The sequence below is a fragment of the Aphanomyces invadans genome (genome assembly GCF_000520115.1).
Source record: "Aphanomyces invadans strain NJM9701 unplaced genomic scaffold supercont1.12, whole genome shotgun sequence".
NCBI classification, from domain to species: Eukaryota; Oomycota; class Saprolegniomycetes; order Saprolegniales; family Verrucalvaceae; genus Aphanomyces; species Aphanomyces invadans.
Window position 1 is genome coordinate 567,292 of NW_008580157.1, and position 22,424 is coordinate 589,715.

Below are 22,424 nucleotides of genomic sequence, written 5' to 3' on the forward strand. Positions count from 1 at the left end.
ACCTGGTCGTGCGAGCGAGCGACTTTGAGCCGAACCTGGTGTGGATACGTTTGCTGGGCTGGCTGCCAACGCAGCACACGGGGCGACCCTTGGACTTGCACAAGGCGACGATCGTATAGACGATTTGGAACAAATAGAAAAATGTAGAACGTTTTGCACGGTCACAGTTACCCACCCGCCGCTTGTATCATGGCGAGGTGGCGCGCGGTCGTCGCGGCGTATATATTGGTGACCTTGGCCGTGTGCGGGGCCAACCAAGTAGTCTCCGATGGCGCATCGAGCTACTATGTGTCGAGAGCACAGAAGACCTCATCCACGGACTGGTGCGACTGTTCCCCGATGACTCTTCGTCCAAACTCCATGATAGGCGCATCAACAGTGACGATGTTCATGTGATAAGTGCCAAGGCAGCTTCCGACGGCACGATCACGTGGTCCAACTCGTTGGATTCCGGTGCGACCGAGCTCGTTGGCGCGAATGCGTTGGATGCGAGTGGGAATTTGTACATTGTCGGGTCGACCAAAGGCAACGTCACGGCGGACACGTGCAACGCGGGCAGCTTCGACTTGTTTCTGACCAAGTTGTCTGCTACAGGAACGCAGCAGTGGATCGCTCAAGTACGATCACCGTGTGGACCGGCACGAGTGACGCATGCGCTTGCGTAGATTGGCACCCCACAGCACGACGAGGCGCGGCATGTGCTGCTTCAAACTGAAAGCGACGGGAACGAGTACGTGTACGTGTGTGGCGTCACGTTTGGAGCCATGGACGAAGCGCTACACGCAACGAATGGGTACCGACAGTTTGGCGGGCGCGATGTGTTTGTCATCAAGTTCACCACGGGCGGTCGAAAATTGTGGAGCCGCCAAGTACGTGAAGCGAATGATCTTGCGCCACTACCTGTGCGCCAATGGTTCGTGTAGTTCGGAACGTCGGCGAGTGATTTCACGTATGGTCTCAGCAAGAGCGAGGACGGCAGTGTAGTCATCGCTGGTGGAGGGGGGGCGGGGCACACGCAGGTCAAGTTTCTGGCCATGTTTAGTCCAGCGGGCCAGTTGGTGAACCACGTCGTGGACGGGGGGGTGTCGATCCTACCGATCCAAACGCGCCTCGCCGAGACGCCATCGCCAACGATCGGTCGATACACACTCGTGCTCAATCGCAAACCCACTGCGCCCGTGACCGTGGCCGTATCGAGTCCTGCGATCCCGTCTCCCTCGGGTGAAGCGTACGTGCCGTCGACGCCGCCCTTCCGACAACGCTCCCACGTGCCACATGCGTAGGATTGCACAAGTGCTGTTTGCCCCAGCGGCCGTCTTGTTTACGCCAGAGAACTGGAACTTACCCCAAGAAGTGACTGTCACCGCCATCGACGACAGCATCGCGGAGGATACGCACTATGGGCATGTGACGCACGCCGTTGTAAGCGCGGACTCGCACTTTGCCCCCACGACGCCATTCGTCCTCGGCAAAGTGGTGACGTTTACCGTGACAGACAATGATCGAGCCACCGTGCAGCTCTCGCGCTCGAACTTGTACACCGTGGAAGGCGGAGCTACCGACCGATACGGGTACCGTCTGCAAACCTTGGCACGGACACTCATGGCTCGATAGAGTCGTCCTGGCGACACGGCCGTGGTTCGACGTCACCGTGACTGCGGTCGCCATGCGGCCCCTCCAAACCCAGCTCGTGCCATCACACGTGGTCTTTACGCCACAGAACTGGAACGTCGTCCAATGGATCGTTGTCCGCGCTGTCGACGACAACGTGTCCGAGAACGAATTCGGCGGTGTGCACCACGGCGGGTCCATCGTGCATTACGCGACCAGCCGCGACTGTTTCTACAACACGCGTCAGCCGTCGTGCTACTACCTCGCCACATGCGACTGTGCAGGCATCGTCACGCGAGGGTCGTGTACTTCCGTACAGGTGTGAGACCTTGGATTCCGGATTGCTCATGGCAAAAGGTAGATCTCTGCGGCATGTGCGGCGGGAACCCCCCTGCTTGTGTGCGACGTGGACGCCAACGCGACTGCCCCGCTCGGAAACGGCGTGTCAGTCGTACAACTTCGGGGCGGCAACCTGACCAGCCCACTAGAAGCTATACCAGTGCGATATGGCCACGACGCTCTGAATCCCAACCCGCCGACGTCTGTTTCCACAATGGTGAACAGCCTATCGGAAACGATTGAATTGCCCGTGCGCTATGTCCAGTTCGACCCCCCGCCGATGGACAACGGGTGGGGCGGCACGTGGTCGACGCAAAACGTGCAAAGTTTGGACAGCCGCAACCCGAATCCTGTGAGCTCCAACGTGCCCGGGCTCGTCCTCACCGCCATTCCAGCGGACGTCTTGGGTTATCTTTACACGTTCGCGGTTCGATTGCGTCGGCTGTCCACGCAGTCAAACTAAGTGTATTGTGTCCAGGGCGTACTCGACGGACCTGGCTTGGCTACGTTGGCGCAAGACCCAGCCAAGTTGCTGTGGCAACTCTGCCTCGGCGTTCAACGCCTCACGACACAGCGGTGGGCGTTCGAATCGTGGCCTCCTGGAATGGCCGACCGAGTACTCGACGCACTCTTTCGTATTCTGCCAAGTTCAGTCGTCCGAGAGAACCAGTTGTGGAACTGCGGCATGGCTTTGTTCGCCCCCCAGCCCGAGCTGCTTGTGACGGTTTTTGACAACGACCCAGGTACACTCTGTCGTCAGACTTTACGGGGGCATTTCATAAGGATGTTTACAGCTGTGACGCTTTCGTCGCCGCTGCTTCAAGTGAGCGAAGGCAGTGGCGCAACGAGTCAGTACACCGTCGTGCTGCACGCCCCGCCGTCCGTATCGGGAGCGGCATCGGCCGTATCGTTCTGTGACGCCTCCCCAAACTTGAACGTGTGCCGTACGACACTGCCGCCGGCATTTTTCACGTCGGCATTTCCGCCTGGGGCTGGATCGGACACGGTGCGTGCAGAGTCAATTGAAATACGTCGGGTTGACCTAGCACTGTGGCAGGTGTCCGTGGTCGCGCAATCGTCTGCTCAGTTGCGGATTTCGCCCCAGTTTGTCCAGTTCACCAACGCCAACTGGTTCATTCCACAGTCCTTTACCGTGTCGGCCGTCGACGACGCAGTTGCCCAGGGCACGCTGAACACGTCTATCACGCACACCATCTTCGGTCCGGCGTCGTATGCAAATGCAGCGTTCTGGTTCAAGCACGAGATTCCGCCGACCAACCTCCCGGACACGTTCCCGCTCCCGCTTCCTTACAATGCCGTGCCGACCGTACGTTGCGCGTCTGAACAAGGACAAAAGTCGCGACTGAACGGCGGATGCGTTAGGTTTTGCAAGCCCCGGACCATCGCCGCATTCAAGTCGTGGTGGCAGACAACGACCAGGCTGGGGTCGTCGTTTCCAAGTCACTGCTGAGCTTAAAGCAGTCGGCAGGCGCCACGAATCATGTGGGGGATACTGTGCGTGGGACGTGCGTCGACAGTCTAACGGTACCAATTTCGGAAGCATTGCCGGGTCTCATGCCCAGCGGTGTGGCGTGCACAGGTGGTCCCTGGTCTCGGCGTCCAGCGGAACGTGCTGCTCTTGACAGACGCGTCGAAGACATTGCTCAAGTTTCACGTCCCGACGCTGCACCTGACCGCGTTCCAGTCATCCGTGTCGTCGGCGTCGATCGTGCTCTTCCGAACACAGTACGACGTGGTCAATTCGTCCCAGCTCAACTCGACGACGGGCAGCGCGCTGTACCCCACGGCGCTGCTTCGTGTTTCGCTTGTTGCGAGCGACTGGTCCGAATCGACATTCGATACGACGTCGCCCCTGCCGCCAGCCATGCCGTTCGCCGCGATCGAGCAAAACGTGACCCTCAGCACCGACTTCACCTTGACCATCGACGTGACCGCGTTGCTCAAATCCGTGTCCCCGTTGTTCGTCGTGTCGTTCCTGGTCGACATTGTGCACGACCCAGCGAACCTGCAAATGCACTCGCGTGCCCATCTGGAAAACCTCCCCCCCGTCCTTGTTGTTGAGACGGAATATCCCAACCTACTGGCGAGTCGACCGGTTGTCCAACCCAGCAGCAGCCATGTTGTCGCTACGACGGACGGCAGCCGCACGACGTCAGGAGATGCGATCGTGTCGTGGTGGGAGGGGACCCTTGCGACCACGATGCCTTCGGGAACCCTCGCCATCTTCTTACCGCTGGCTGTCACAACAGGATATCTGGATATTGTGGTCGCCACCGACCCATTCGACCCGACGTGGGACTTGGCCACGGCGCAAGCCCAAGGGACAGCATTTCGGCGTGTGCCAATTCTACGTCCTGTGCTGCTGTGGCCCGTGAAAGCCGCGGCACGATGCATTCGCATTTACGCGCCGTCGATCGCCCTGGCCGAAGTTGAGTTCTACGGTCCAGGCATCACCATCACGACGACGGATGACGGGTGGGGTCTTCGGTCGACAACTGCATTGCTCGAGCCAAAACTCAACGACGGACTGTTGCGAACGTCGTGGGAATTTGCATCGGGGGCGTTTGTGTCAGACGACAACGTGGCTATTGGGATGCCTACGACACAGAGCAGTGTCGGAACACTTTCGTTGTCGACAGCATTTGAAAACAACCCGTGGTGGGGTATCGATCTTGGCTCCGTCGTTTCCATCGGCGACGTGTCTCTGACGCTTGGCCGGACGCTGGACGAACTTGCAGCATGCGCAAGCCCGACCATGCCCGTGAACGCAGCGACCATTTCGTCCTTCACATCGGTGCGTACATGTGTCGACAAGGACGAAGTGATAACGATCGAGTTAGTTGCGGCTGCGCCTTTCGACTGTGTCCATGACTGGAACACCCGATCCTACCAAGGAAGTGTCGCTGACAAAGCCGCTCGGGGAATGCTTTTCCCGACGAGTGGACTGGCCAGTCTACGCCTCTGGACGGTGCGGCCACGTGACACCACAAAGCGAGGAGACTAACTGTTGGGCTGTAGGTACCTGCGCGTCGAACTGACTGGCCGTGGGATTCTGGCAGTCCAGGACGTCGAAGTGCGTCGGTGGCGCGCCGAAATGACGCGATATGTCCTCTTGGAGCTTCGCGGGACGGGTCAACGGCCCATCGCGTTGCCGGCGTTTACGTTTATGGACTCGACGACAAAGTTGCTGCCGTACCGCATCCACAGCATGAGCTCCCCGCAGTCGTTTGACGTGCTGCAGCCGTGGGGAGCGTCGTGCTTCCAGGCTGCCGCCGCGTCGTATCGCGAATGGATTGTCGTGGACTTCAGTTCGGTCCAACAGGTTCAGAGTATTCAAATGAGCTTCGACACGTCCGCGTGCGCGGGGGCTGTCGAGCCCGTAAGCGCCTTCTCGATATCAGTGTACGGCGACCCCAAGCTCGCCCGGACAGTGCCCCCCACCGCATCATCCACAGACCCTTGCGCATGTACATCGTCCATCCTCGGCGTCATATCGGCAGCACTTCCTTCGTCATGTGCCAACCAGTGCGCGACATTTCAATGTCCAACCTGCGTCGTCAACTCGTATTCGAATGGCATGATCGGGGAAACGCTATTCGCGTCGGGCTTTCTCGACATCGCGCTTCTCGTGCCCCCGCCGTCGCTTCCAACCCAAGACATTGTCCTCCTTCCAACCGGCTACCGAGCGATCCTTCTTCGAGATCAACCGTTGAGCTACTGGCGACTTCAAAAAGCAAACGCCGACAGCCAAGTCCAAGTCGGCCACGCCACGTTTGGGACATCGTCGAGTTGGCCACTCGGGTTTGCCGTCCTGAACAACGCGAATCTTGTCCTGACAGCACCACCACCGAGCCGCGTGCAATGGTTTGGTCAGTCCTATCTCAATGCTGGAGACAGTTCGTTCTCGATCGAGTTCTGGGTCTCGTTTCCAAGCGGTGCTCCCGCAACACCACTGGTCTTGGTATCGTACGCGGCTCCGCCACCATCGGCATCGTACGAGATTGGCGTGTTTGCCAACCAGACGACGTTCTTTGCGTTGACCTACGGCGGTGTGACTACCAGCCTCGTGGGACCAGCGATTGGCACCGCCCCAAACGTGTGGACTCACGTTGTGGCCACGTATGACTGGAGCTCGCAAGTGCAAACGCTGGCCTCGAACGGGTGGAATGTTGTGACGAATGACTTGACCACGTCCGACTCGGTCCTCGTTCGTCGCAGCGACACGATTTCGCTACTGTGGACAGGCACGTTCACGTTGGCGTCCGGTTCAGTGCCGTGGCGGGTTGCCCACGTGGCGTCGTACCAGCGGGCGCTGACCAACTACGAAACCCTCGAGCACTTTTACTACTCGACACCGTCGAAAAGCTACGCGACATATGCAATCAACCTCTCATCGCAACCGTCGACGCCGGTGGACGTGGACGTGGTCACCGAAGTTCAGTGCTACCGATGGGGGCTGTGCAACACAAGTGCGATTCCTCCAACACTGAGATTCACGGCCCAGGTGAGTTCCTTGGTCCTGAGGATAAATCTCTCTCACGAAGGGCTTGTGTAGAATTGGAACACTCCGCAGCACGTTATCGTCCACGGCACGGACGACTCGTTGGCCCAGGGCCTCCAACTCCTGGCGAACCAGCACCGAGCGTTCTGCGCGCCAGCGTCGTCCCCGTCCATCCAAATCGTGACTCCAACCTACTCGGAAGCGTCTCGCGCCAGCGTGTCAAAGTACTTTCGCGACCTTCTCCTCAACCAAGCGACCGCTGCATCGCTCAACCAAACAGTCGACAGTTTGTTGTCGATGGAGTGGGCTGGCCAGACCACGTCGACAACATGGGTGCCCCAAGCGAGCTACGCCGACGTCACGGCACCTCCCGTGGAACTGAAACTCCAAAGCATGGCCGTTGCTGGTGTCGTGTTGTCATCGCCGTACTTGACCGTGTCGGAAGATGGCCTTCACGCGGTGTTCGAAGTCGCGCTTGCCACGGAACCCAAGCACGATGTCCACATCCACTTCAACGCCAGCACCGACTGCTACCGACCCTGCGGTGTCCCGACGGCGCAAAACGCATGTCCAGTCGTGGCGGCGCCTCTTGTCGGCAACGAGTCATGGTTGTGCAATGCCACCGTCTCCCCGACTTCCATCGTGTTCACACCAGCCACATGGGGGATTCCTCAAGCCGTGACGGTGCGTCCATGGCCCTGTTGCGTTGGAAGTTCTTCTAACTTGCGCGCAAACTTAGGTCCAAGCGGTGGACGATCACTTAGACGAAGCGGACGTTCATTTTACAGCGATCAAAACCACGACAGTCAGTCAAGATCCGGTACGCGAGACACCCTGTCCTCGTCGAATGGGTGGCTCACAGCAATTGTAGGACTACGACCGCGCGTTGCTCCCAAACATCCGCGTTGCTGTAGAAGACAACGACGTGTCCCAAGTCGTGGCGTCTCGGTCGTTGTTGTCGTTGACGGAAGCGCGGCCAGCCGACGAAGAAAATTACACACTTGTCTTGACGACTGAACCATGGTCCGAGGTCAATATTTCCGTCAGCAACGAAGCCGCCAACGAGTGCTACCGTCTTTGCGGCTACCCTCTCGACATGTACGCGCCTGATCGACTGTTCGAATCTCGTTTGTCGGGTGATTCAATCCGAATTGTTGCAGGAGCTCATGCGGGCTGCCTCGAGCGTTGGCGGCCAACTCGATCGCGCTCGGGACATCGTCGTCGAAAGAGCTGCAAACTGTCACGGCATCGATGACGACGACAAACGCCATTCAGCGCGTCATGACGTCGACGACTCACGTGAACCCGATCTTCCAGTTGACCATGACCGGAGGGTATGTTCTCGAAGTTTGGACTCTTCAGATTTTGTTTCCGTCCACCGCTCAGTACTCGTCGTCTGCTCCGTTCGGTACCACATTCACGCTGCGGTTGAATTCGATGGTGAACGCGGCGCCGTTGGACGCATTTGCAAGCGCATCGCAGGTTCAAGCGGCACTCAATGCCGCTGTCGCAAGCGCGGTGTACAGTGTGGCTTTGACGGTGGATTCATCGTCTCAGCAGCTCGTCTTGTCGTGGCGCATCACGTACTTGGCAGGGGGGCCAGTTCCTGCACTCAGCGTTGCTGTGGCCCCGTTCCCGGCGGTGGCACTTGTGAATCGTACGACAGCATTGCAATCACCGTCCGGTTCGATCGTGGTTGGGTACGGTAATCAAAAGCCATTGCTTGGTGTTGCATGGAATGCCACGGCCGATCAGGTGGCTGCCTACCTCACCTCTCAAACCACGGTCAAGGACGTGATGGTATCGCAGAGCACTGGCCGCGGTCCCAATGTCACGTGGGCAATCACATTCACGTCCGTTCCAGCGTTCTTTCCAAGCCTGATTGTGGACGCGTCCAAGCTGATCGGTGCACCAGGTGCAGCCGCACCCATCGACGTGACGTGGACGTGCCTCCAGCAAGCAAATACCGTGAGCGGATGGTTCCAGCTATCGTATCCAGTCAACACAACGTTTGTGGCGTCGTCCGCTCCCTTGCCTTACAACGCCACCGAAGTTGAGGTTGTCCAGGCCATGGCGGCGATCCCGACGGTCGGCCAAGTGCAAGTCCGTCGCCGGGCGCTGTCGCCCGAGCTCACGTTTGAATGGACAATCGAGTTTGCAGGAAACGTGGGGCAGGTTGCCAACCTCACGGCAAAATCGCTCAACCTGACTGGCCTTGGCTCGACCGTTGTCAGCGCCTTTGTTCAGCAAGGCGCGGCACTGTCTGGATCGTTCCAATTGCAACTGGGGGGCCGATTCAAATTCATGTACCCGACGACGGAAATCTACGACAAGGTCGTGTCGCCCCAAACAACCCCGTCTCTTCCGTTCAATGCGAACGCGTCCGCTGTCCAAGCCGCGCTCTTGGCGCTTCCGCTCGGAGTCGCGTTGACAGGCATTGAAGTGACGCGGTCAGACGCCCGATGCGACGTGTTTGGACGATGCCGAGAGTACACGTGGGCTATCTCGTTCCCGAATACGCCCGGTGACATTCCTTCCATTGTCGGCACGAGTCAACTCCGTGGCCCAGGAGCTGCGTTGTCCGTGGTCACAGTTGCCAATGGAACGTACTTGACGGGCTCGTTTCGAGTGTCTCTCACGTTAAACGAGTCGGGCAGGGTCCATCGAGGGACGACGTGGCCGCTGCCAGTGAACGTCACGTCGGACGGCGTGAAAGAAGCGCTCGAAGCACTGCCGTTTGTCACTTCATCTCGCCAAGAAGACAGTGCGTTCGACCCCGCGAATCCTCTGGTCATTCCAAAGGCGACCAAAGGCGTTCGAGTGTCCCGTCAAGGACCTGCGTTGGATGGCGGATACATGTGGCATTTGGACTGGTCTCTCAACGACTGGCTCCGCTTCACCGACGTTGGCATATCCGTCGACACGACGTCGGTTGGGCAAGAAGTAGTACGTTGCTCCAAGTGCATGCTAGCCCTCGATTCATGTCCTACCTACCAGGTGCCGCCGTTGGTAGCCACGCAATTTGGTCCGACCGGTGCTCGATGTGCTCCGTACCCGTCGACGACATTTCAATTGGATCCTACCGACGTGTGCGTTCACCGCGTCGAGCGCTTGAATTGCCCCCTGACGTTGTTCGTGTAGGTTTGGCTTGCGAGGGTATTGCGTGTACCCGCTCGTCGTCATGGTGAGCCCCGACCGGTACCTTTGTAATGCCACGATCTTGACGCCGCGGCCAAAATTTGACGCTTCCAACTGGTACATACCGCAAGAAATTCACGTCGCGCCAGTGCACGACCACCTCGATGAAACGACGCCGACTTCCAACACAACGCAGTCCATGCTCATGCACTTTCCATACACACTCGACATGATCTATGCTGGCATGGCCGTTCCCAACGTCACGGTTGACGTCGAAGACATCGATCGGGCCCAGGTGGTAGTGTCCCGAACCCTCTTGACCGTCAGTGAAAACGGCACGCTGACCGACACGTACACGTTGACGCTCATGACGGAACCTCGCGCCAACGTCCTCGTCGTTGTGTACCCGTGGCTCGATTCACAAAACACCAGTTGCTACCGGTTTGGTGTGTGCAACATCACGCTCGACACGACTAACGTACGACGTGGCGGCTGTTCGTGACCGAATGACGCTCGACGTTTTGGCTAGGTCACATTCACACCACAGAATTGGTACCTCCCGCAGCAAGTCCGCATGCGCGCCACGAACGATGCGCTTGACGAAGCCGATGTTCACTACAGTGGCATCTCGCACGCCGTGTTCAGCTCCGATCCAAAGTACCATCGCTTGGCAGTCCCGACGATCGACGTTGTCATTTATGACGACGACGTGTCGGCGTTCATCACGTCCAAGAGCACCGTCGTCGTGGCGGAGCTCGGGCGCGCGGACGAGTACACGATCGTGCTGTCGTCCGAGCCGTTTGCCAAAGTCACGATATCGCCCGTTTCCAACGGCACGGACGCGCTCGGCAACGTCATTGTGCTCCCGCCCCCTGTTGTGTTTACTTGGAGGAACTGGAACATTCCTCAGCGGATGCCGGTGAGCCTCGGGGCATGTAGTCGTTGCTGATGTGTGTTGGAGTAGGTGCAAGCATTTCACGACTGGACTGTGGATCCGCTGCCGCACACGACCCTGCTTTCGCACACTGTCGCGACCAACGATCTCATCTATGCTCAAAAACCCGTCGCGAACGTGACGGTGTTCACGGTCGACACGAACGTCGCCGGTGTGGTGCTGTCGCACGCGTCGGTGAACGGCACCGAAGGCGACGTTGTGTCGTATGCGCTCCGGCTCAGCTCCAAGCCATGGTTTCCTGTCAACGTCACGTTCAATGCATCGCAAGGATGTTATCAGAGTGTGGTCGGGCAAAAGTGCAATGTCACGATGGCGACGACGTCGCTCCAGTTTACCAACGCGACATGGGACAAGTGGCAATTCGTGGCCGTGGCGATCACGCTCGACAATCTGCACGAAGCGCCCGTGCACACGGCCACGATCAGCCACACGTTGTCGTCGCGCGATCCTGACGTAGGCACCCGTCCCCCCGTGCCAACGTTGTCGAATTGTTTCCTCACGTGCTCTGTATAGTATGGCGTGACGGTGGCAGCCCCGTCCATGACGATTCGCATCACGGATGTCGACAAGTCTGGGGTTATCGTGCGAACGCCGTCGTCCAAGCTAACTGTTGCGCAAGGCAGCTTCAACGCATCATACAGTTTGGCGCTTGCGTCCGAGCCGTACGACAACGTGACAGTATTCTTGTCCGTTCCGTTGGAAGCATTCGTGCCACGGGGCGCATTTGACAACACTAGCGTTGTCCAGGAACCGTTGGTGTACGTCGCCAGCGCCACCAACTCGTCCCAAGTCTTGCGCTTCATCGTGTTTACGCCATGGGACTGGAATGACTATCGATCTGTCGTCCTGTCAGCCCTCACAACGGGGTCCTCGAAGCCTCTGTCGATGCAAACGACAGTGTCCCATCGCCCGTTGTCCAGGGATGGTCGGTACAACGCATCGTCTTCCCCCGTCGTGGTTGCCACGGTCCTCGGTCGAGAAGACTTTCCGCCCCCGATTCCCATTCGTGCGGCGTTCGACGGCACTGGCGTTGTCGTCGTCATCTCATTTGACTCTCCGGTGTTTCATGCAGCAACTATGACAGTAGACAAATCCAAGCCCATCGACCAGCTCACGGCACGATATGTCCTGCCCAGCGCCTTTTTCAGCTGCGACCTTGTGTGGAATGTGACGACGTCCGCCGGATACCTCGGCGACGGGGCAAAGTGTCTCTGGCTGGACCTCCAAACGCTTCAAATCACGCTGGGGAACCGCGCCACTCTCCTGCCTTCCCACACGCTGACGCTGCAATCCTGTGCTCCCACCTACTTCATCAATGGCGTGTGCACGTCCCCATTTGTCGTGAAAGCACGCGACTTCAACGTTTTGTACACCACCGCCTCGATTGCCGTCACGGTCGGCCCGTCCGTGGTGCGTTCGCCTTCTAGCAACCTGACGCGCGAGGTGGAGAGTTCAAGTCGCTGGTATTTGTTAGGTGAAACCAAACATCGTGCTCGTTGGAGCAAAATTCATTGGCCCTTGCGGCGACTTGACGGTCGATGCGACTGCCTCGACGGGCAACGCGAACCGTCCATTTCGAATCAAGTGGTTTGGAATTTTGACTTCGGCCATTCCGTCTGACGTGCCTCTGACCAACGCCACCGCGCTGCATGCCGCCGCCACGACATTCTACTCCACGCTCACGCCTCTGTGCGGGTCGCCTTATGACTCGGTAGCGACTCCTCCATGGATGTTCCCAGCAATGACAACTTTTGTGTGCGTAGATGACAAGCCCGCTGTCGAGCGAGGACGAATTCACTTCCATGTGCAAACTCGCGTCGCTCGCGGCGTCTGCCACGTCCCTGATGTGGACTGTGAATCGCGCCGACTTGGTGTCGGCGACGTCGTACGTGTTTGGCGTCGAGCTGACCAACTACTTCAACGAGAAGTCTGCGTCCTCGTATACCGTTCAAACTCTAAGCGACCCCGTTCCGGTGGTGTCGATCGCGGGAGCGACAACCCTCTCCATTCGCCGTCCCAATGCGTTGCTGCTGTCGGCAACGACTGCACCCGTCGTGACCAACTGCTCAACGGTACAATCCACGTCCAAGGTGCAGTTTCAGTGGACGGTGGAATCTCCACCAACTTGGACTCTGGTCAACACGGCAGTGGACCCACGGTCGTTTTCGCTCGCCCCCAACGTCCTGCAGGCGGGCACCGCCTACCGCTTTCGAGTGGATGCATTTTATCCATCGCAGCCAACGCTCAAGTCATCTGACTGGGCCACTGTCACAGTCACACCGAGTGATCTCGTGGCAAAGCTGGTCAATGGCGACCACGTTGTTGGGTCGGCCGATCCGTTGGTCGTGAACGCATCACTGTCGTTCGACCCCGATCGGATCCCCATCCCGTTAACGTTTGTGTGGTCGTGCCAAGATGTCACGGCGAACGTGAATCGATCTGGGGCGTCCATGGACGCCGCACGGCCATGCATCAATCCCCAGACAAGTTCTGTCATTGCCATGTCGACGGTGAACTCGTCTGTCTTGGTGCTGCCAGCGCTGTCGTATGCACCAGCAAAGGTGCTCAACATATCGGTGTCGGTGGTTCAGAACTGCACGGTAACTTGTTGACTTCGCCTTCAAAACAAGCCGACTATACACTGTCATGTGCGCAGGGGTCGATGGTGTGTTCGACGACTCGGACGCGATCGGTGAGCGTCATGGTGACGACTGTCAGTGGTCGCGTCCCCGTTGTGCGCTGCCAGTCCATTCAAACCCGAGTGAATCCGACCGCTAGAGTACGTCGGGTAGGGCATTGAAAGGGTCTGAAGACTGTCTGTAGGTCATGCTGACCGCATCCGTCGAGTCGCTGTACCCATACACGACAATGTGGAGCCAAGACCAAGGGGACTTAGTCCTGAGCTCGAGAAATTCGTCGGTGGGCAGCGTAACGTTGTCTCCGTTTGTATTTCCCCTCTCGACCATGCAAAACGCCATTGCGGCCAACACACTCACGCCTGGCAAGACGTACATCTTTCGGCTCACGGCCACAGACTCGAACGGCGCGCAGGGATTTGGGACAGTCTCCATCACAGTGAACAGCCCACCGACCCCCGGTACTCTGACAATTTCACCGCCGATCGGGTACTCTCATAGCGCTATCGAGGATGTGGGCAACACATGACTCAAGACATGGGGTAGGATGGCGATCCAAGATCAATTTACGCTCCGCTGTGAAAACTGGAGTGACGAGGACCAGCCGCTCCAGTACTCGTTTTTCAAGCTCGATTCGTCAACGCGCGGGTGGGTCCCCCTTTCATCCCCCCAGTCCCTCCCGAGCACACAAACTCGCCTCTTTCTAACCAACACGTCCGAAACAAACGGCACGGTGCAAGTCATCGCTGTCGTCACAGACGCCATGGGGGCGTCGACCACTGTCGCCGCATCCACAGTGGTCGTCCAGCCCATCGTCTACGACCCTGCTGCCTTTTGGACAGCCACCAGCAACGGAACGTTTGCCACGTCACTCAACTCGGGCAACTTGAACGATGCCATGACTGTCCTCATGTCCACGTCAGCGCTTGTCAGTGTCAAGGCGTCGTGCAATGCCACGTCCTGCGGCGAGAACGGTCGATGCAACAATGTGACGGCGGCGTGCGATTGCGTGCCCGGGTACACTGGGTCGACCTGTTCCATGTCGACAGCCGTCGTGACCGCAATGACGTCCGACATGCTGTCGTCGCTGGCGTCGGTGACGACCATGATGGACCCCACGCCAGCGTCGCTTACGCAAACCATTTACACTCTGAGCAACATTGTCGCCTTGAATGATGTGTCGACCATGGACGCAGCGAACGTGGCGACGGCTGCAAACATGTTGAAGGATACGACGTCATCCATGATGGCCCAAGAAGACCCGTCCACAATCGTCACGTCAGTGGGCTCTACGGTCTTGACGGCCGCAAGTTCGTTGCTTCAGTCGACGAAGAAAGACCTCACGACAACCACTGCTTCCCCATCCCGTCGTCGTCTGGCAGACTCTGCCTGGGCAGGTACATTCGTATTCGACTGTTGACGTTCTTGGAGTGACAATCGTCTTTAGATGGCACCAGCTCAACACTGATGCAATCGCTGTTTTACATGGCTGCCATGAGCAGTCTCCATCTCTTGGCTGGGGAACTGCCGGTCAAAATTCGTTCGAGTGGCGTCGCAACGTTTTCGGTGTTCGGGAGCAAGCTGACGTTTGCAGCGGACGATTCTACTCCCTTCACATCGACCGTTCAGTTGACTCCCGCGGCAGCTACTTGTCTCGGGGATTCATTCTTCACCGACGTTGTGGTGTGGACACTGCCGAGCCACACCCGCGCGCTGGCCAAAGACACACCTCCACTCGCTCCCTCCGTCACAGTCGCCATTCACACGACGACGGCACTGTTGGAGGCTCGATACCAAGGTACGGTTGCTTGGCCTTTCGTTCGTGCATCGTCACCGCACGCTCCGGTCTAGGCCAACCGCTGACCATGTCGACGATTGCGTCAAATGATCCGTGCTTGCGCGATCAAAACCTGAAAGCCGGCAACGTGGACGCCAGCCGTCCCTTGGTCGCTCTCACGTTCGGCCATTCGGCGCTGACGACAGGGCCACGGTTTACCACGGCATGCCGGTTGTGGAATTCTGCCACGAGCTCTTGGGATGCCACCTCTGTCTGCTCCAAGGACACACTGCGCAGCACCGCAACGTCCACGACGTGTGTGTGCGATGCCTTGATGAATATCGAGGTGGTCGTGGTGTCGGAAGAGATCCTGTCATTTGTTCCCGAGCACCCTACGCTGTTTCGCAACGAAAACCCGTCGGTGGTGCCCGTGGCGACGCTCAGTGTGTTGCTCGTGGCGTATGCTGCGGGTCTTGTTTGGGGGAACCGTCGCGACAAAGCCGACAAAGAAGCTGTTCGGTTGAAGCGCCTCGGTATGGTGCTGCGCCGTGCTTGCATGCGGCTGACACATTTGGTGGGATGTAGGAATGCTAAGCAAGGAGACGTGGAAGGAATTGTTGCTGCATGAGTCGACCAAAGCAACGGCCACGCTGCGAAATTCTCTAGGGCCCCAGCTCGACATGTACAAGCAGAGCACTGCGAATGCGTTCATGTCCACGTTCCACACGACCAACAGCCACGACCCGAAGCCTGCGAACGACAGTACGGCCTTGACTGCGATTGCGGCGGAATCCTTCGCCCTCGATCAACTCGCAGACATGGCTCTCAACGAAGGTACGTTCAGAAAAGGGACCCCGCATGCAGCAATCGATTCTTTGTCTTGTAGGAGCACTGTTTGGAACTTTGCGTTTGCAAGCGCAGCATGTGCTGCTGCGTCAGGCGCTGCAAGTTGTAAACGCGTTCCTGATCATCGTGTCCGTCGTGTTTCTCGCCGTCGGTGTCGACTTTATCCACTTCCTCGGGAACACGACCCACAGCGTTGTCCTGGTGCTGTATGGCCCCACGGTGGGCACGTTCTTTTTGGCGTTTGGTTTGGCTCTGGCGGCAGTCGCTTTGCTCGGGATCCTCGTCGCGTACCGCAACACGTCCAGTCGACTTCGAGGGCTGTACATGTTTCTCATGTTTGTACTCTTGGTTGGCGAGTGCGTGGTTCTCGCAATCGCGTACAAGCACTTGGTCGACCTCGAATCCTTTCCGCAGACGACGCGCGCCTACCTCCAGACGCTCTGGGGCGGCTTCTCCAGCACAATTCGAGGCGATATACAAACTCAATTGGGTTGTTGTGGCTTTGTCGCGACGACGGACGCCCCAGTCCTGCCGTGTCCGGAAGAGTCCATCCAAGACAGCGCGGCGCCTCGCACGTGCTTTCGCGTGCTGACTGTGGCTGCATCAGCCTTGTTTGAGAACGTGCTGTCGTCGTTGGGTGGCGTCGTCATGAGCCAAATCGTCGCATTGGCCATCGCAAACGTCCTCGTGCGGTGGGAAAGCATTCGTATCGAAAACCTGTCTCAAGGTGCGAACCCTGCAATGCGTTGCCAGGGAGAGTTACCCGTTCATGTAGGCGTCAAGGGCGACACATCCCTGTTCACCATCTTTCTGCGTTGCACGCTTCCAGTGTGCTGCCATTTGAGCGGGTGCAGCGTCGTGCTTGGAATTGCGGGAGGGCTCGACGTCCTCCTCGAATGGGACTTGTTCTCGCTCGCGTCGGCGTCTGTCTTCCTAAAGCTAGAAGTGGGCTTGCCCCTTGTTACGCTCAGTGGCTTGTACTTTTGTACGTAGCCCTGTAGTCAGCATCTCTTTGTCGGCATGACTGACATTTGTGTCACTGGTAGTGCTTCACACAATGGGTGGGTGGGCATTAGCAGGAGTCCATGTGAGACCGATGAAGTGGTTTGCTGTCGGCCAAGTCGTGCTGTTGGTGGCTGGTGTGTGTTCGTCCATTGCTCTGTACACGGTGGCGTCGAATCTTGGGTCGTACGCCAACCTGCAATCGATGGTCGAAGCCCGCTACGTCGCGTTGCCTACGCATAGCAAGTTGCATTTGGAAACAGCACTCATGTGTTGTGGCTACAGCATGCAATCCCAAGGCACTTGCACATCGAGCACGCTCCCCCTCTGCGCTGCGCCTATCACAGCTGCGGTCCAACAGTTCTGCCTGACGACTCTCAATCGCATGCTTGTGTTCCTAACGTCCCAGGCATGCTTGTTGCTCTTCACCGCCGTCTTCCTGGCGCACCAAAACTCGCATGTGGACACGATGGCGCTGACCCTGGACACCACCAACGAATTCACCGACTCCACAAGCGTCGTCGTCACGCGCGTGTGCACCCAAGTGCTTGTGTTTGCTAGTGTCGTTGTCTTGTTCAGCGGGTGCATCCTAGTCGCTGTTGCGTGCGACTTGCTTTTTGCAACCAACCTGGTTACTGTGTCTGCAGCCTTGGTCGCCTTCAGCTACCACGCTGGAACGTACACGTTGCTCCTTGGCCTAGCTGTGTTGACCGTTGGTAGCCTCGGCATCTACGCCGGACTCACCCGTCGCAAGAAGTGGTTGTGGGCGCTAGCTGTTGTACTTTGCGGTGTCGCTATTTCACTCTTGTCACTCTTTGCGGCTGCCTATCGCATCGAGCACCCGCAAACGCCGACGGCACTGAATGCCACGTTGCTATCAACATGGACCGACTTTGCGCCGTCGACCAAGCTCTTTGTTCAAGAAGCATATTCGTGCTGTGGTTTCGCCGAAGTTGTCGCGGCGGCGGGTGATGTCACGTTTACGCTGCCGTACCTAGAGCCCACATGGGACGATGCCAACAACCTAACCAATGTTGTGTACACGCCGCACTGCCCGGACGAAGCGACAGAGGGCTGCAGCGTGTTTATGATGGAAACGTTGACTCAAACCGCCGCCGTCGTCACCAGATCATCTGTGGCGCTGTGTGCGCTGCTGGCGATTGTGTTTCTTGCCACGGGGGTGCTCTACTACCGTCAAGGGAAGAAGAAGCCTGTGACATGGCAAGTTTGGATCCTGCAGGTTGTCATGGTGGTGGTGGCGTCCGGCGTGGCGCTGACGTTGCTTGGTTTAGCGCTAGTCGGGGTCGACGTGGCGGCCGGGACGACTGTGTTCACTTCTAGCGTCATTCAAACCCTGTTTGGACATTCTCTCGGGGCCCTTCTCGTCGTCTGTGTCACGTATGCGTGCGCCGTCACTTCCTATGGCGTGTACGGGTCGATCCAACAGATTTTGCACGTGGTGTTCATCTACATGGTCCTCACGTTCGGCCTTGTTGTACTCGGGTGGAGCTCGGTGGCCATCGTGAGTTCGATGACGACGTCCATGTCGTCGTGGCAACCCCTCCTCGATTCGACTCTCGACGCGCTCTGGACCGATCTGTCTTTCGACGCGCGCATGTTCGTCGCGGTCAGTCGGCAGTGCTGCGGCTACAACGACCCAGCGCCGGTTGGAGCGTTGTACAAGTACGATCGAGCGACTTCCGCGGATGGAAAGACCCTGGCATGTCCACGCAACCTCCGCATTGGATGTCGAAGCGTCCTCCTGCATGATTCCGCCATCCTCCTCGGCCAGCTTTTCCAACTCTTGGTAGCGTTTTCGACCTTGGAAACCGTTGCCCTCATCACGTCGGCGTTCTTGCTGCGTGGTTTGTCCGTGCTGCACCGAGATGTGTGGGTCGGCATCGTCAAGAAGATGCGATGGTGGGGCGCCAAGTACCGCGACGACATCGACCGTCGCCACGTGACGCTGTCACTGTGGAAGACGTACGACGCAAAGTTCACCCGCCCGCAGCGCCTCACGTGCATCTTGTGCGCTGTGACCACATTGGCGTTTGTTGACGCCGCCGTTCAAGCCCGCTTTGGATGCACCCGCATGTCGAGCATGGATTGCCAGCCGCACTCGACCGCCGCCCTGGTACCGCGACCCGCACGCAGTCTTTACACCTGACTCTCGTGTGCCTAGCTCTCTCTGGGATTTTTGTACAGCATTGTGAGTGCTGTCGTTCAAGTGGCGTTTGTGAGGTTGTTTGTTCATATTCGCCATCGCCATGACGACGACGACACGGCCAAGATTGCGGAGCGTCGACGGAAGGAGAAAGTGTACTTCCGTGATGTGATGCAGCACAGTTTGCATGCACTGATGGCCAAGTTGGGTCATTTGACCATGGTGACATCCGAAGAGCGCTTTTACAGGTTCGACCGGGTGTTGCTTTGGTTCGACATGACGCCTTGTTGTTGGTAGCTGGTTTGTCAACCAAGTCGACTGGGTGGCGTTTGTGCTGTGCTGGCTCCGCGTCTTCTTGGCTGTCGCCATCCGTACGTCATCCCATGCCAATTGGATGCTGATCTAGTTGTCTAGTCGTGTACATGGTCCTCGGCAAGGTCGGGCTCGGATTCTACATGTTTGGGCTCGAAGTTCCTTCGTCCGTCGATTTCGTCGCTGTGCCAGGGCTCATGCTGCTTTCCGCCGTGGCAGTCTTGATGTGTACGAGTTTCAAGCGGCGCAAGGTCCACTCGAGGTACACCCACATCGGTCTGCGAGTCGCAACGGGGGCCAGCCTCGTTCTCGTCGCTCTCCTCGCGTTGGTTGTCTTCCTGATCTTGCAAGCACTGGAAGAGCCGACGACCCCTCGCAACTGGACCATGCGCAACACGGTGCGTCGGCCGTGCGACAGCAGCATTTTCGTTGCTCAATCATGTCGATACAGGGATTCAGTGTGGTGGATGCGCTGCGGGAGCTTTGGCTCGCCGACACTTCTGGCGTCCTTCGTCTCCAGTGGCAGTCGCAGCTTGGTTGCTGTGGATTTCCAGAGTTTCCTGCCAGGCCGTGTCCGCCCGGCCCGTCTTCGCTGCAGAACGTGACGGCGACTAAAGTCGACGGCACTATCATCACAAAGCGTATCACGGTCGTGGAAGACTTGGAAGGATGTCAGGGAAAGATGGTCGCACAAGTGCAAACCGTGGCACAGATCGTCTTGGCCGTGTTCATTGTCATGGGGTGAGGTCCACCACCACTTACTCGTTTCATGACGAGACGAAAGGTAATCATGGCGTTGATCTCGATGCATAGGATCGTGGAGCTCATGGTGGCGGCATGCACGCACTTCCTCGCCCGTGATATTCTCATTTCGTGGGATGCCAAGCTCCGACGAGCGTCCGTGAAGAAGGGCGATGCCCCTCCCCCCGATGAATTGTTTGACATGTCACCGGCAACGATTGCGCCGCCGCAGCGCGGTCGAATCACGTCGTCATTGGTCCAATCGAGCATCGACAACATCAGCGTTGCCGTCGCGACTGCACTGGCGCAGACCCCGTTGTCGTCGCAGACTCGGCTCCAGCCCATGGCCCAAGAGAAACTCCAGCGAAAACTACGCATTCGGTACCCGTCCTGGATTGTCAAAGTGGTGTACGTTGTGTGTGGGCTGTGGTGCATTGGGTTCGGCGGCGGTGCGATCTGGGTCGCGTGGGATCTGAGCAATTTCGCGGCGCTGCCGTGGCTGGGAGTGTTCGTGTGGAGTGCAGTGCTGCATGGCGTTGTGGTCGAGCCAGCGTACGTGTTTGGTGTGGTCGTTTCGAAGACGTTGTCGGCGTGGTGGAAGCAGACTTGGATGGCGGCGCTCATTGGCATGGGCAAGGCGATCCTGCATTTGGACGACGCCACTCCAGACGAAGCGACGACTATCATGGATCCGTTTCTGCGCATTCGCCACAGTTCGGCAATCGTGATTCAGCGGCGGTGGGTAGCCAAGCTCGCTCGTTTAAGGTACCTGGTCATTCTCCGCGTTGCGCGAGAGAACGCTCATCGCGTCGCCATTGAATCCCGCGCCCGCCAGATTAAAGCAGCAATTGCTGGTTTCACGCGCGAGGAAGTCGACGCGTTTGCTGTGCTATTTCGAGACGCAGACCATGCGAAGACAGGCTTGGTCTCGTACAAGGTCGTGTCCCAAGCCGTGTACGCGCTGGGGGTAAAGGTTCCAACAGCGGTGGTGAAGCAATACCTCGAGGCACTCGACCCGGGCTTTGTCGACCTCATTGACCAAGACTACTTTATGTACGCCATGTCGTGCATTCGGGGGTACCACCAAGACCAGCAAGTGGCGAATCTCACGACGGACAAGCTCGTCTTGTCGTCGTCGCTGGAAGGGAAGACCCAAGTGAAGAAGCAGAACATGCTTCGCGATCTAAAAGACAAACGAACGACCATTTCCAAGCAGCTCATGAACAAGGTAGAGAAAAAGCAGGGAGGAAGCATCGATGGATGGCATTTGGGTGTGTTGTAGGTGGAAAGATTGACGTCCAAGTTACGTGCCGACTCCAACGAGATAGTCACCGCCGTCGTCGACGACGCCAAGCCCTCCGGCGCATACGTCCTCCTCAACACGAAGAAGACGCTTGGCAACGCGTCCCCGCCACGAGTTGGTCATGTACGTCAGGCCACACTTGAAGCGTCCAACATGACTCAGCTTGGCACCACGGGCGATTCAAAAATCAATCGCGACGTTGACAGCACCGCTGCTTCCCCAGAACAGGTACAGACAGCTGTGCGACCGACGCCCAAAGCAATGCTGTCTGTGCGTGCAACCAAGGACATGGAGAAGGCCATCCATCAAATGAAGCTCAAACAAAAGAGCAAAAAGTAATTGTATAACAACGTGCGTATTGCATCTCCGACACGAGCAAAGTCTGGATGCGGCCCCGCGTCATCCACGACGAAGCCGTGCGTGCCTTGTCGACCACAGGGAAAGTGCTTCTGCACGTAGAAATGCTATTCGATAGTTGTGACCAGACTTTGCGTGAAGAGAGCGACGGCAGACCATCCGCCCTGACAACATGCGCGCACGGCAGGGGAAGGCGTGTGTACAATTTCTGCAGGCGACGCGTTTTTGCAAGGAGTGCGCCCCAATCGTGCACGAACCAGGGGTTCGTTTGCGTGACGTCCGCGAGGTGGGTCGTGCTGCTTCCACACCCGTTCGACAATGTCGTGAAGGTAGTTCGTCTTCTCGGTCACTTGCAAGCCACTCGCTTGGGGTCAACCGCAATACCTTAAAATCACGCGCAGAACGATACACCCGTCCACAACTGCGGCAGTCTGACGGCGCACGTCGTCCGCCCCTCGGCTCTTGGTTCACGCGCAACGCTGCTGCAGGCATTTGTTGCTAACAACTTTAGACGTGCACCACAACGGGGACTGCCCTGGAGGCCCAGTCATCGTGTTTTTCCAGCGCCGACCGTTGGCAAGCTCAGTCGGATGCAGTCAACATGTACACTAACGTTCACACGATGCAACATCATTACTTTGGTACGATCGACACACGCGTACGGATCTTGGCGTTTCGATCAAGCCACCGCTGGGACCGAAGAAGCCTACCCACGTCCACC

The 22,424-nt window shown here is 57.9% G+C and overlaps 1 protein-coding gene across 2 annotated transcripts; it reads left to right on the top strand.

The window, feature by feature from the left end:
- The first annotated feature begins 175 nt into the window (after positions 1 to 175).
- H310_06708 lies at positions 176 to 21,718 on the top strand. 2 transcript variants are annotated; one of them, XM_008871865.1, is made up of 40 exons: positions 176 to 323; positions 368 to 617; positions 666 to 869; positions 924 to 1,228; positions 1,284 to 1,571; positions 1,615 to 1,930; positions 1,973 to 2,214; positions 2,278 to 2,377; positions 2,429 to 2,693; positions 2,745 to 3,277; positions 3,334 to 3,495; positions 3,551 to 4,765; positions 4,812 to 4,939; positions 4,990 to 6,475; positions 6,527 to 7,156; positions 7,212 to 7,292; positions 7,344 to 7,570; positions 7,633 to 9,418; positions 9,470 to 9,561; positions 9,614 to 10,088; positions 10,140 to 10,529; positions 10,575 to 11,018; positions 11,079 to 11,975; positions 12,040 to 12,276; positions 12,329 to 13,165; positions 13,222 to 13,344; positions 13,389 to 13,690; positions 13,748 to 14,598; positions 14,649 to 14,999; positions 15,053 to 15,511; positions 15,564 to 15,812; positions 15,865 to 16,551; positions 16,600 to 16,809; positions 16,871 to 18,960; positions 19,009 to 19,238; positions 19,288 to 19,361; positions 19,405 to 19,700; positions 19,754 to 20,043; positions 20,116 to 21,271; positions 21,326 to 21,718. In XM_008871865.1, the coding sequence occupies exons 1-40, from the start codon at positions 190 to 192 to the stop codon at positions 21,683 to 21,685; spliced, it is 19,452 nt and encodes a 6,483-aa protein (XP_008870087.1). In that variant the 5' UTR covers positions 176 to 189; the 3' UTR covers positions 21,686 to 21,718. The 2 variants fall into 2 exon arrangements, with proteins under 2 accessions (XP_008870087.1, XP_008870088.1); XM_008871866.1 differs by having other exon boundaries at positions 666 to 1,228; positions 21,326 to 21,685.
- Positions 21,719 to 22,424: the final 706 nt, after the last annotated feature.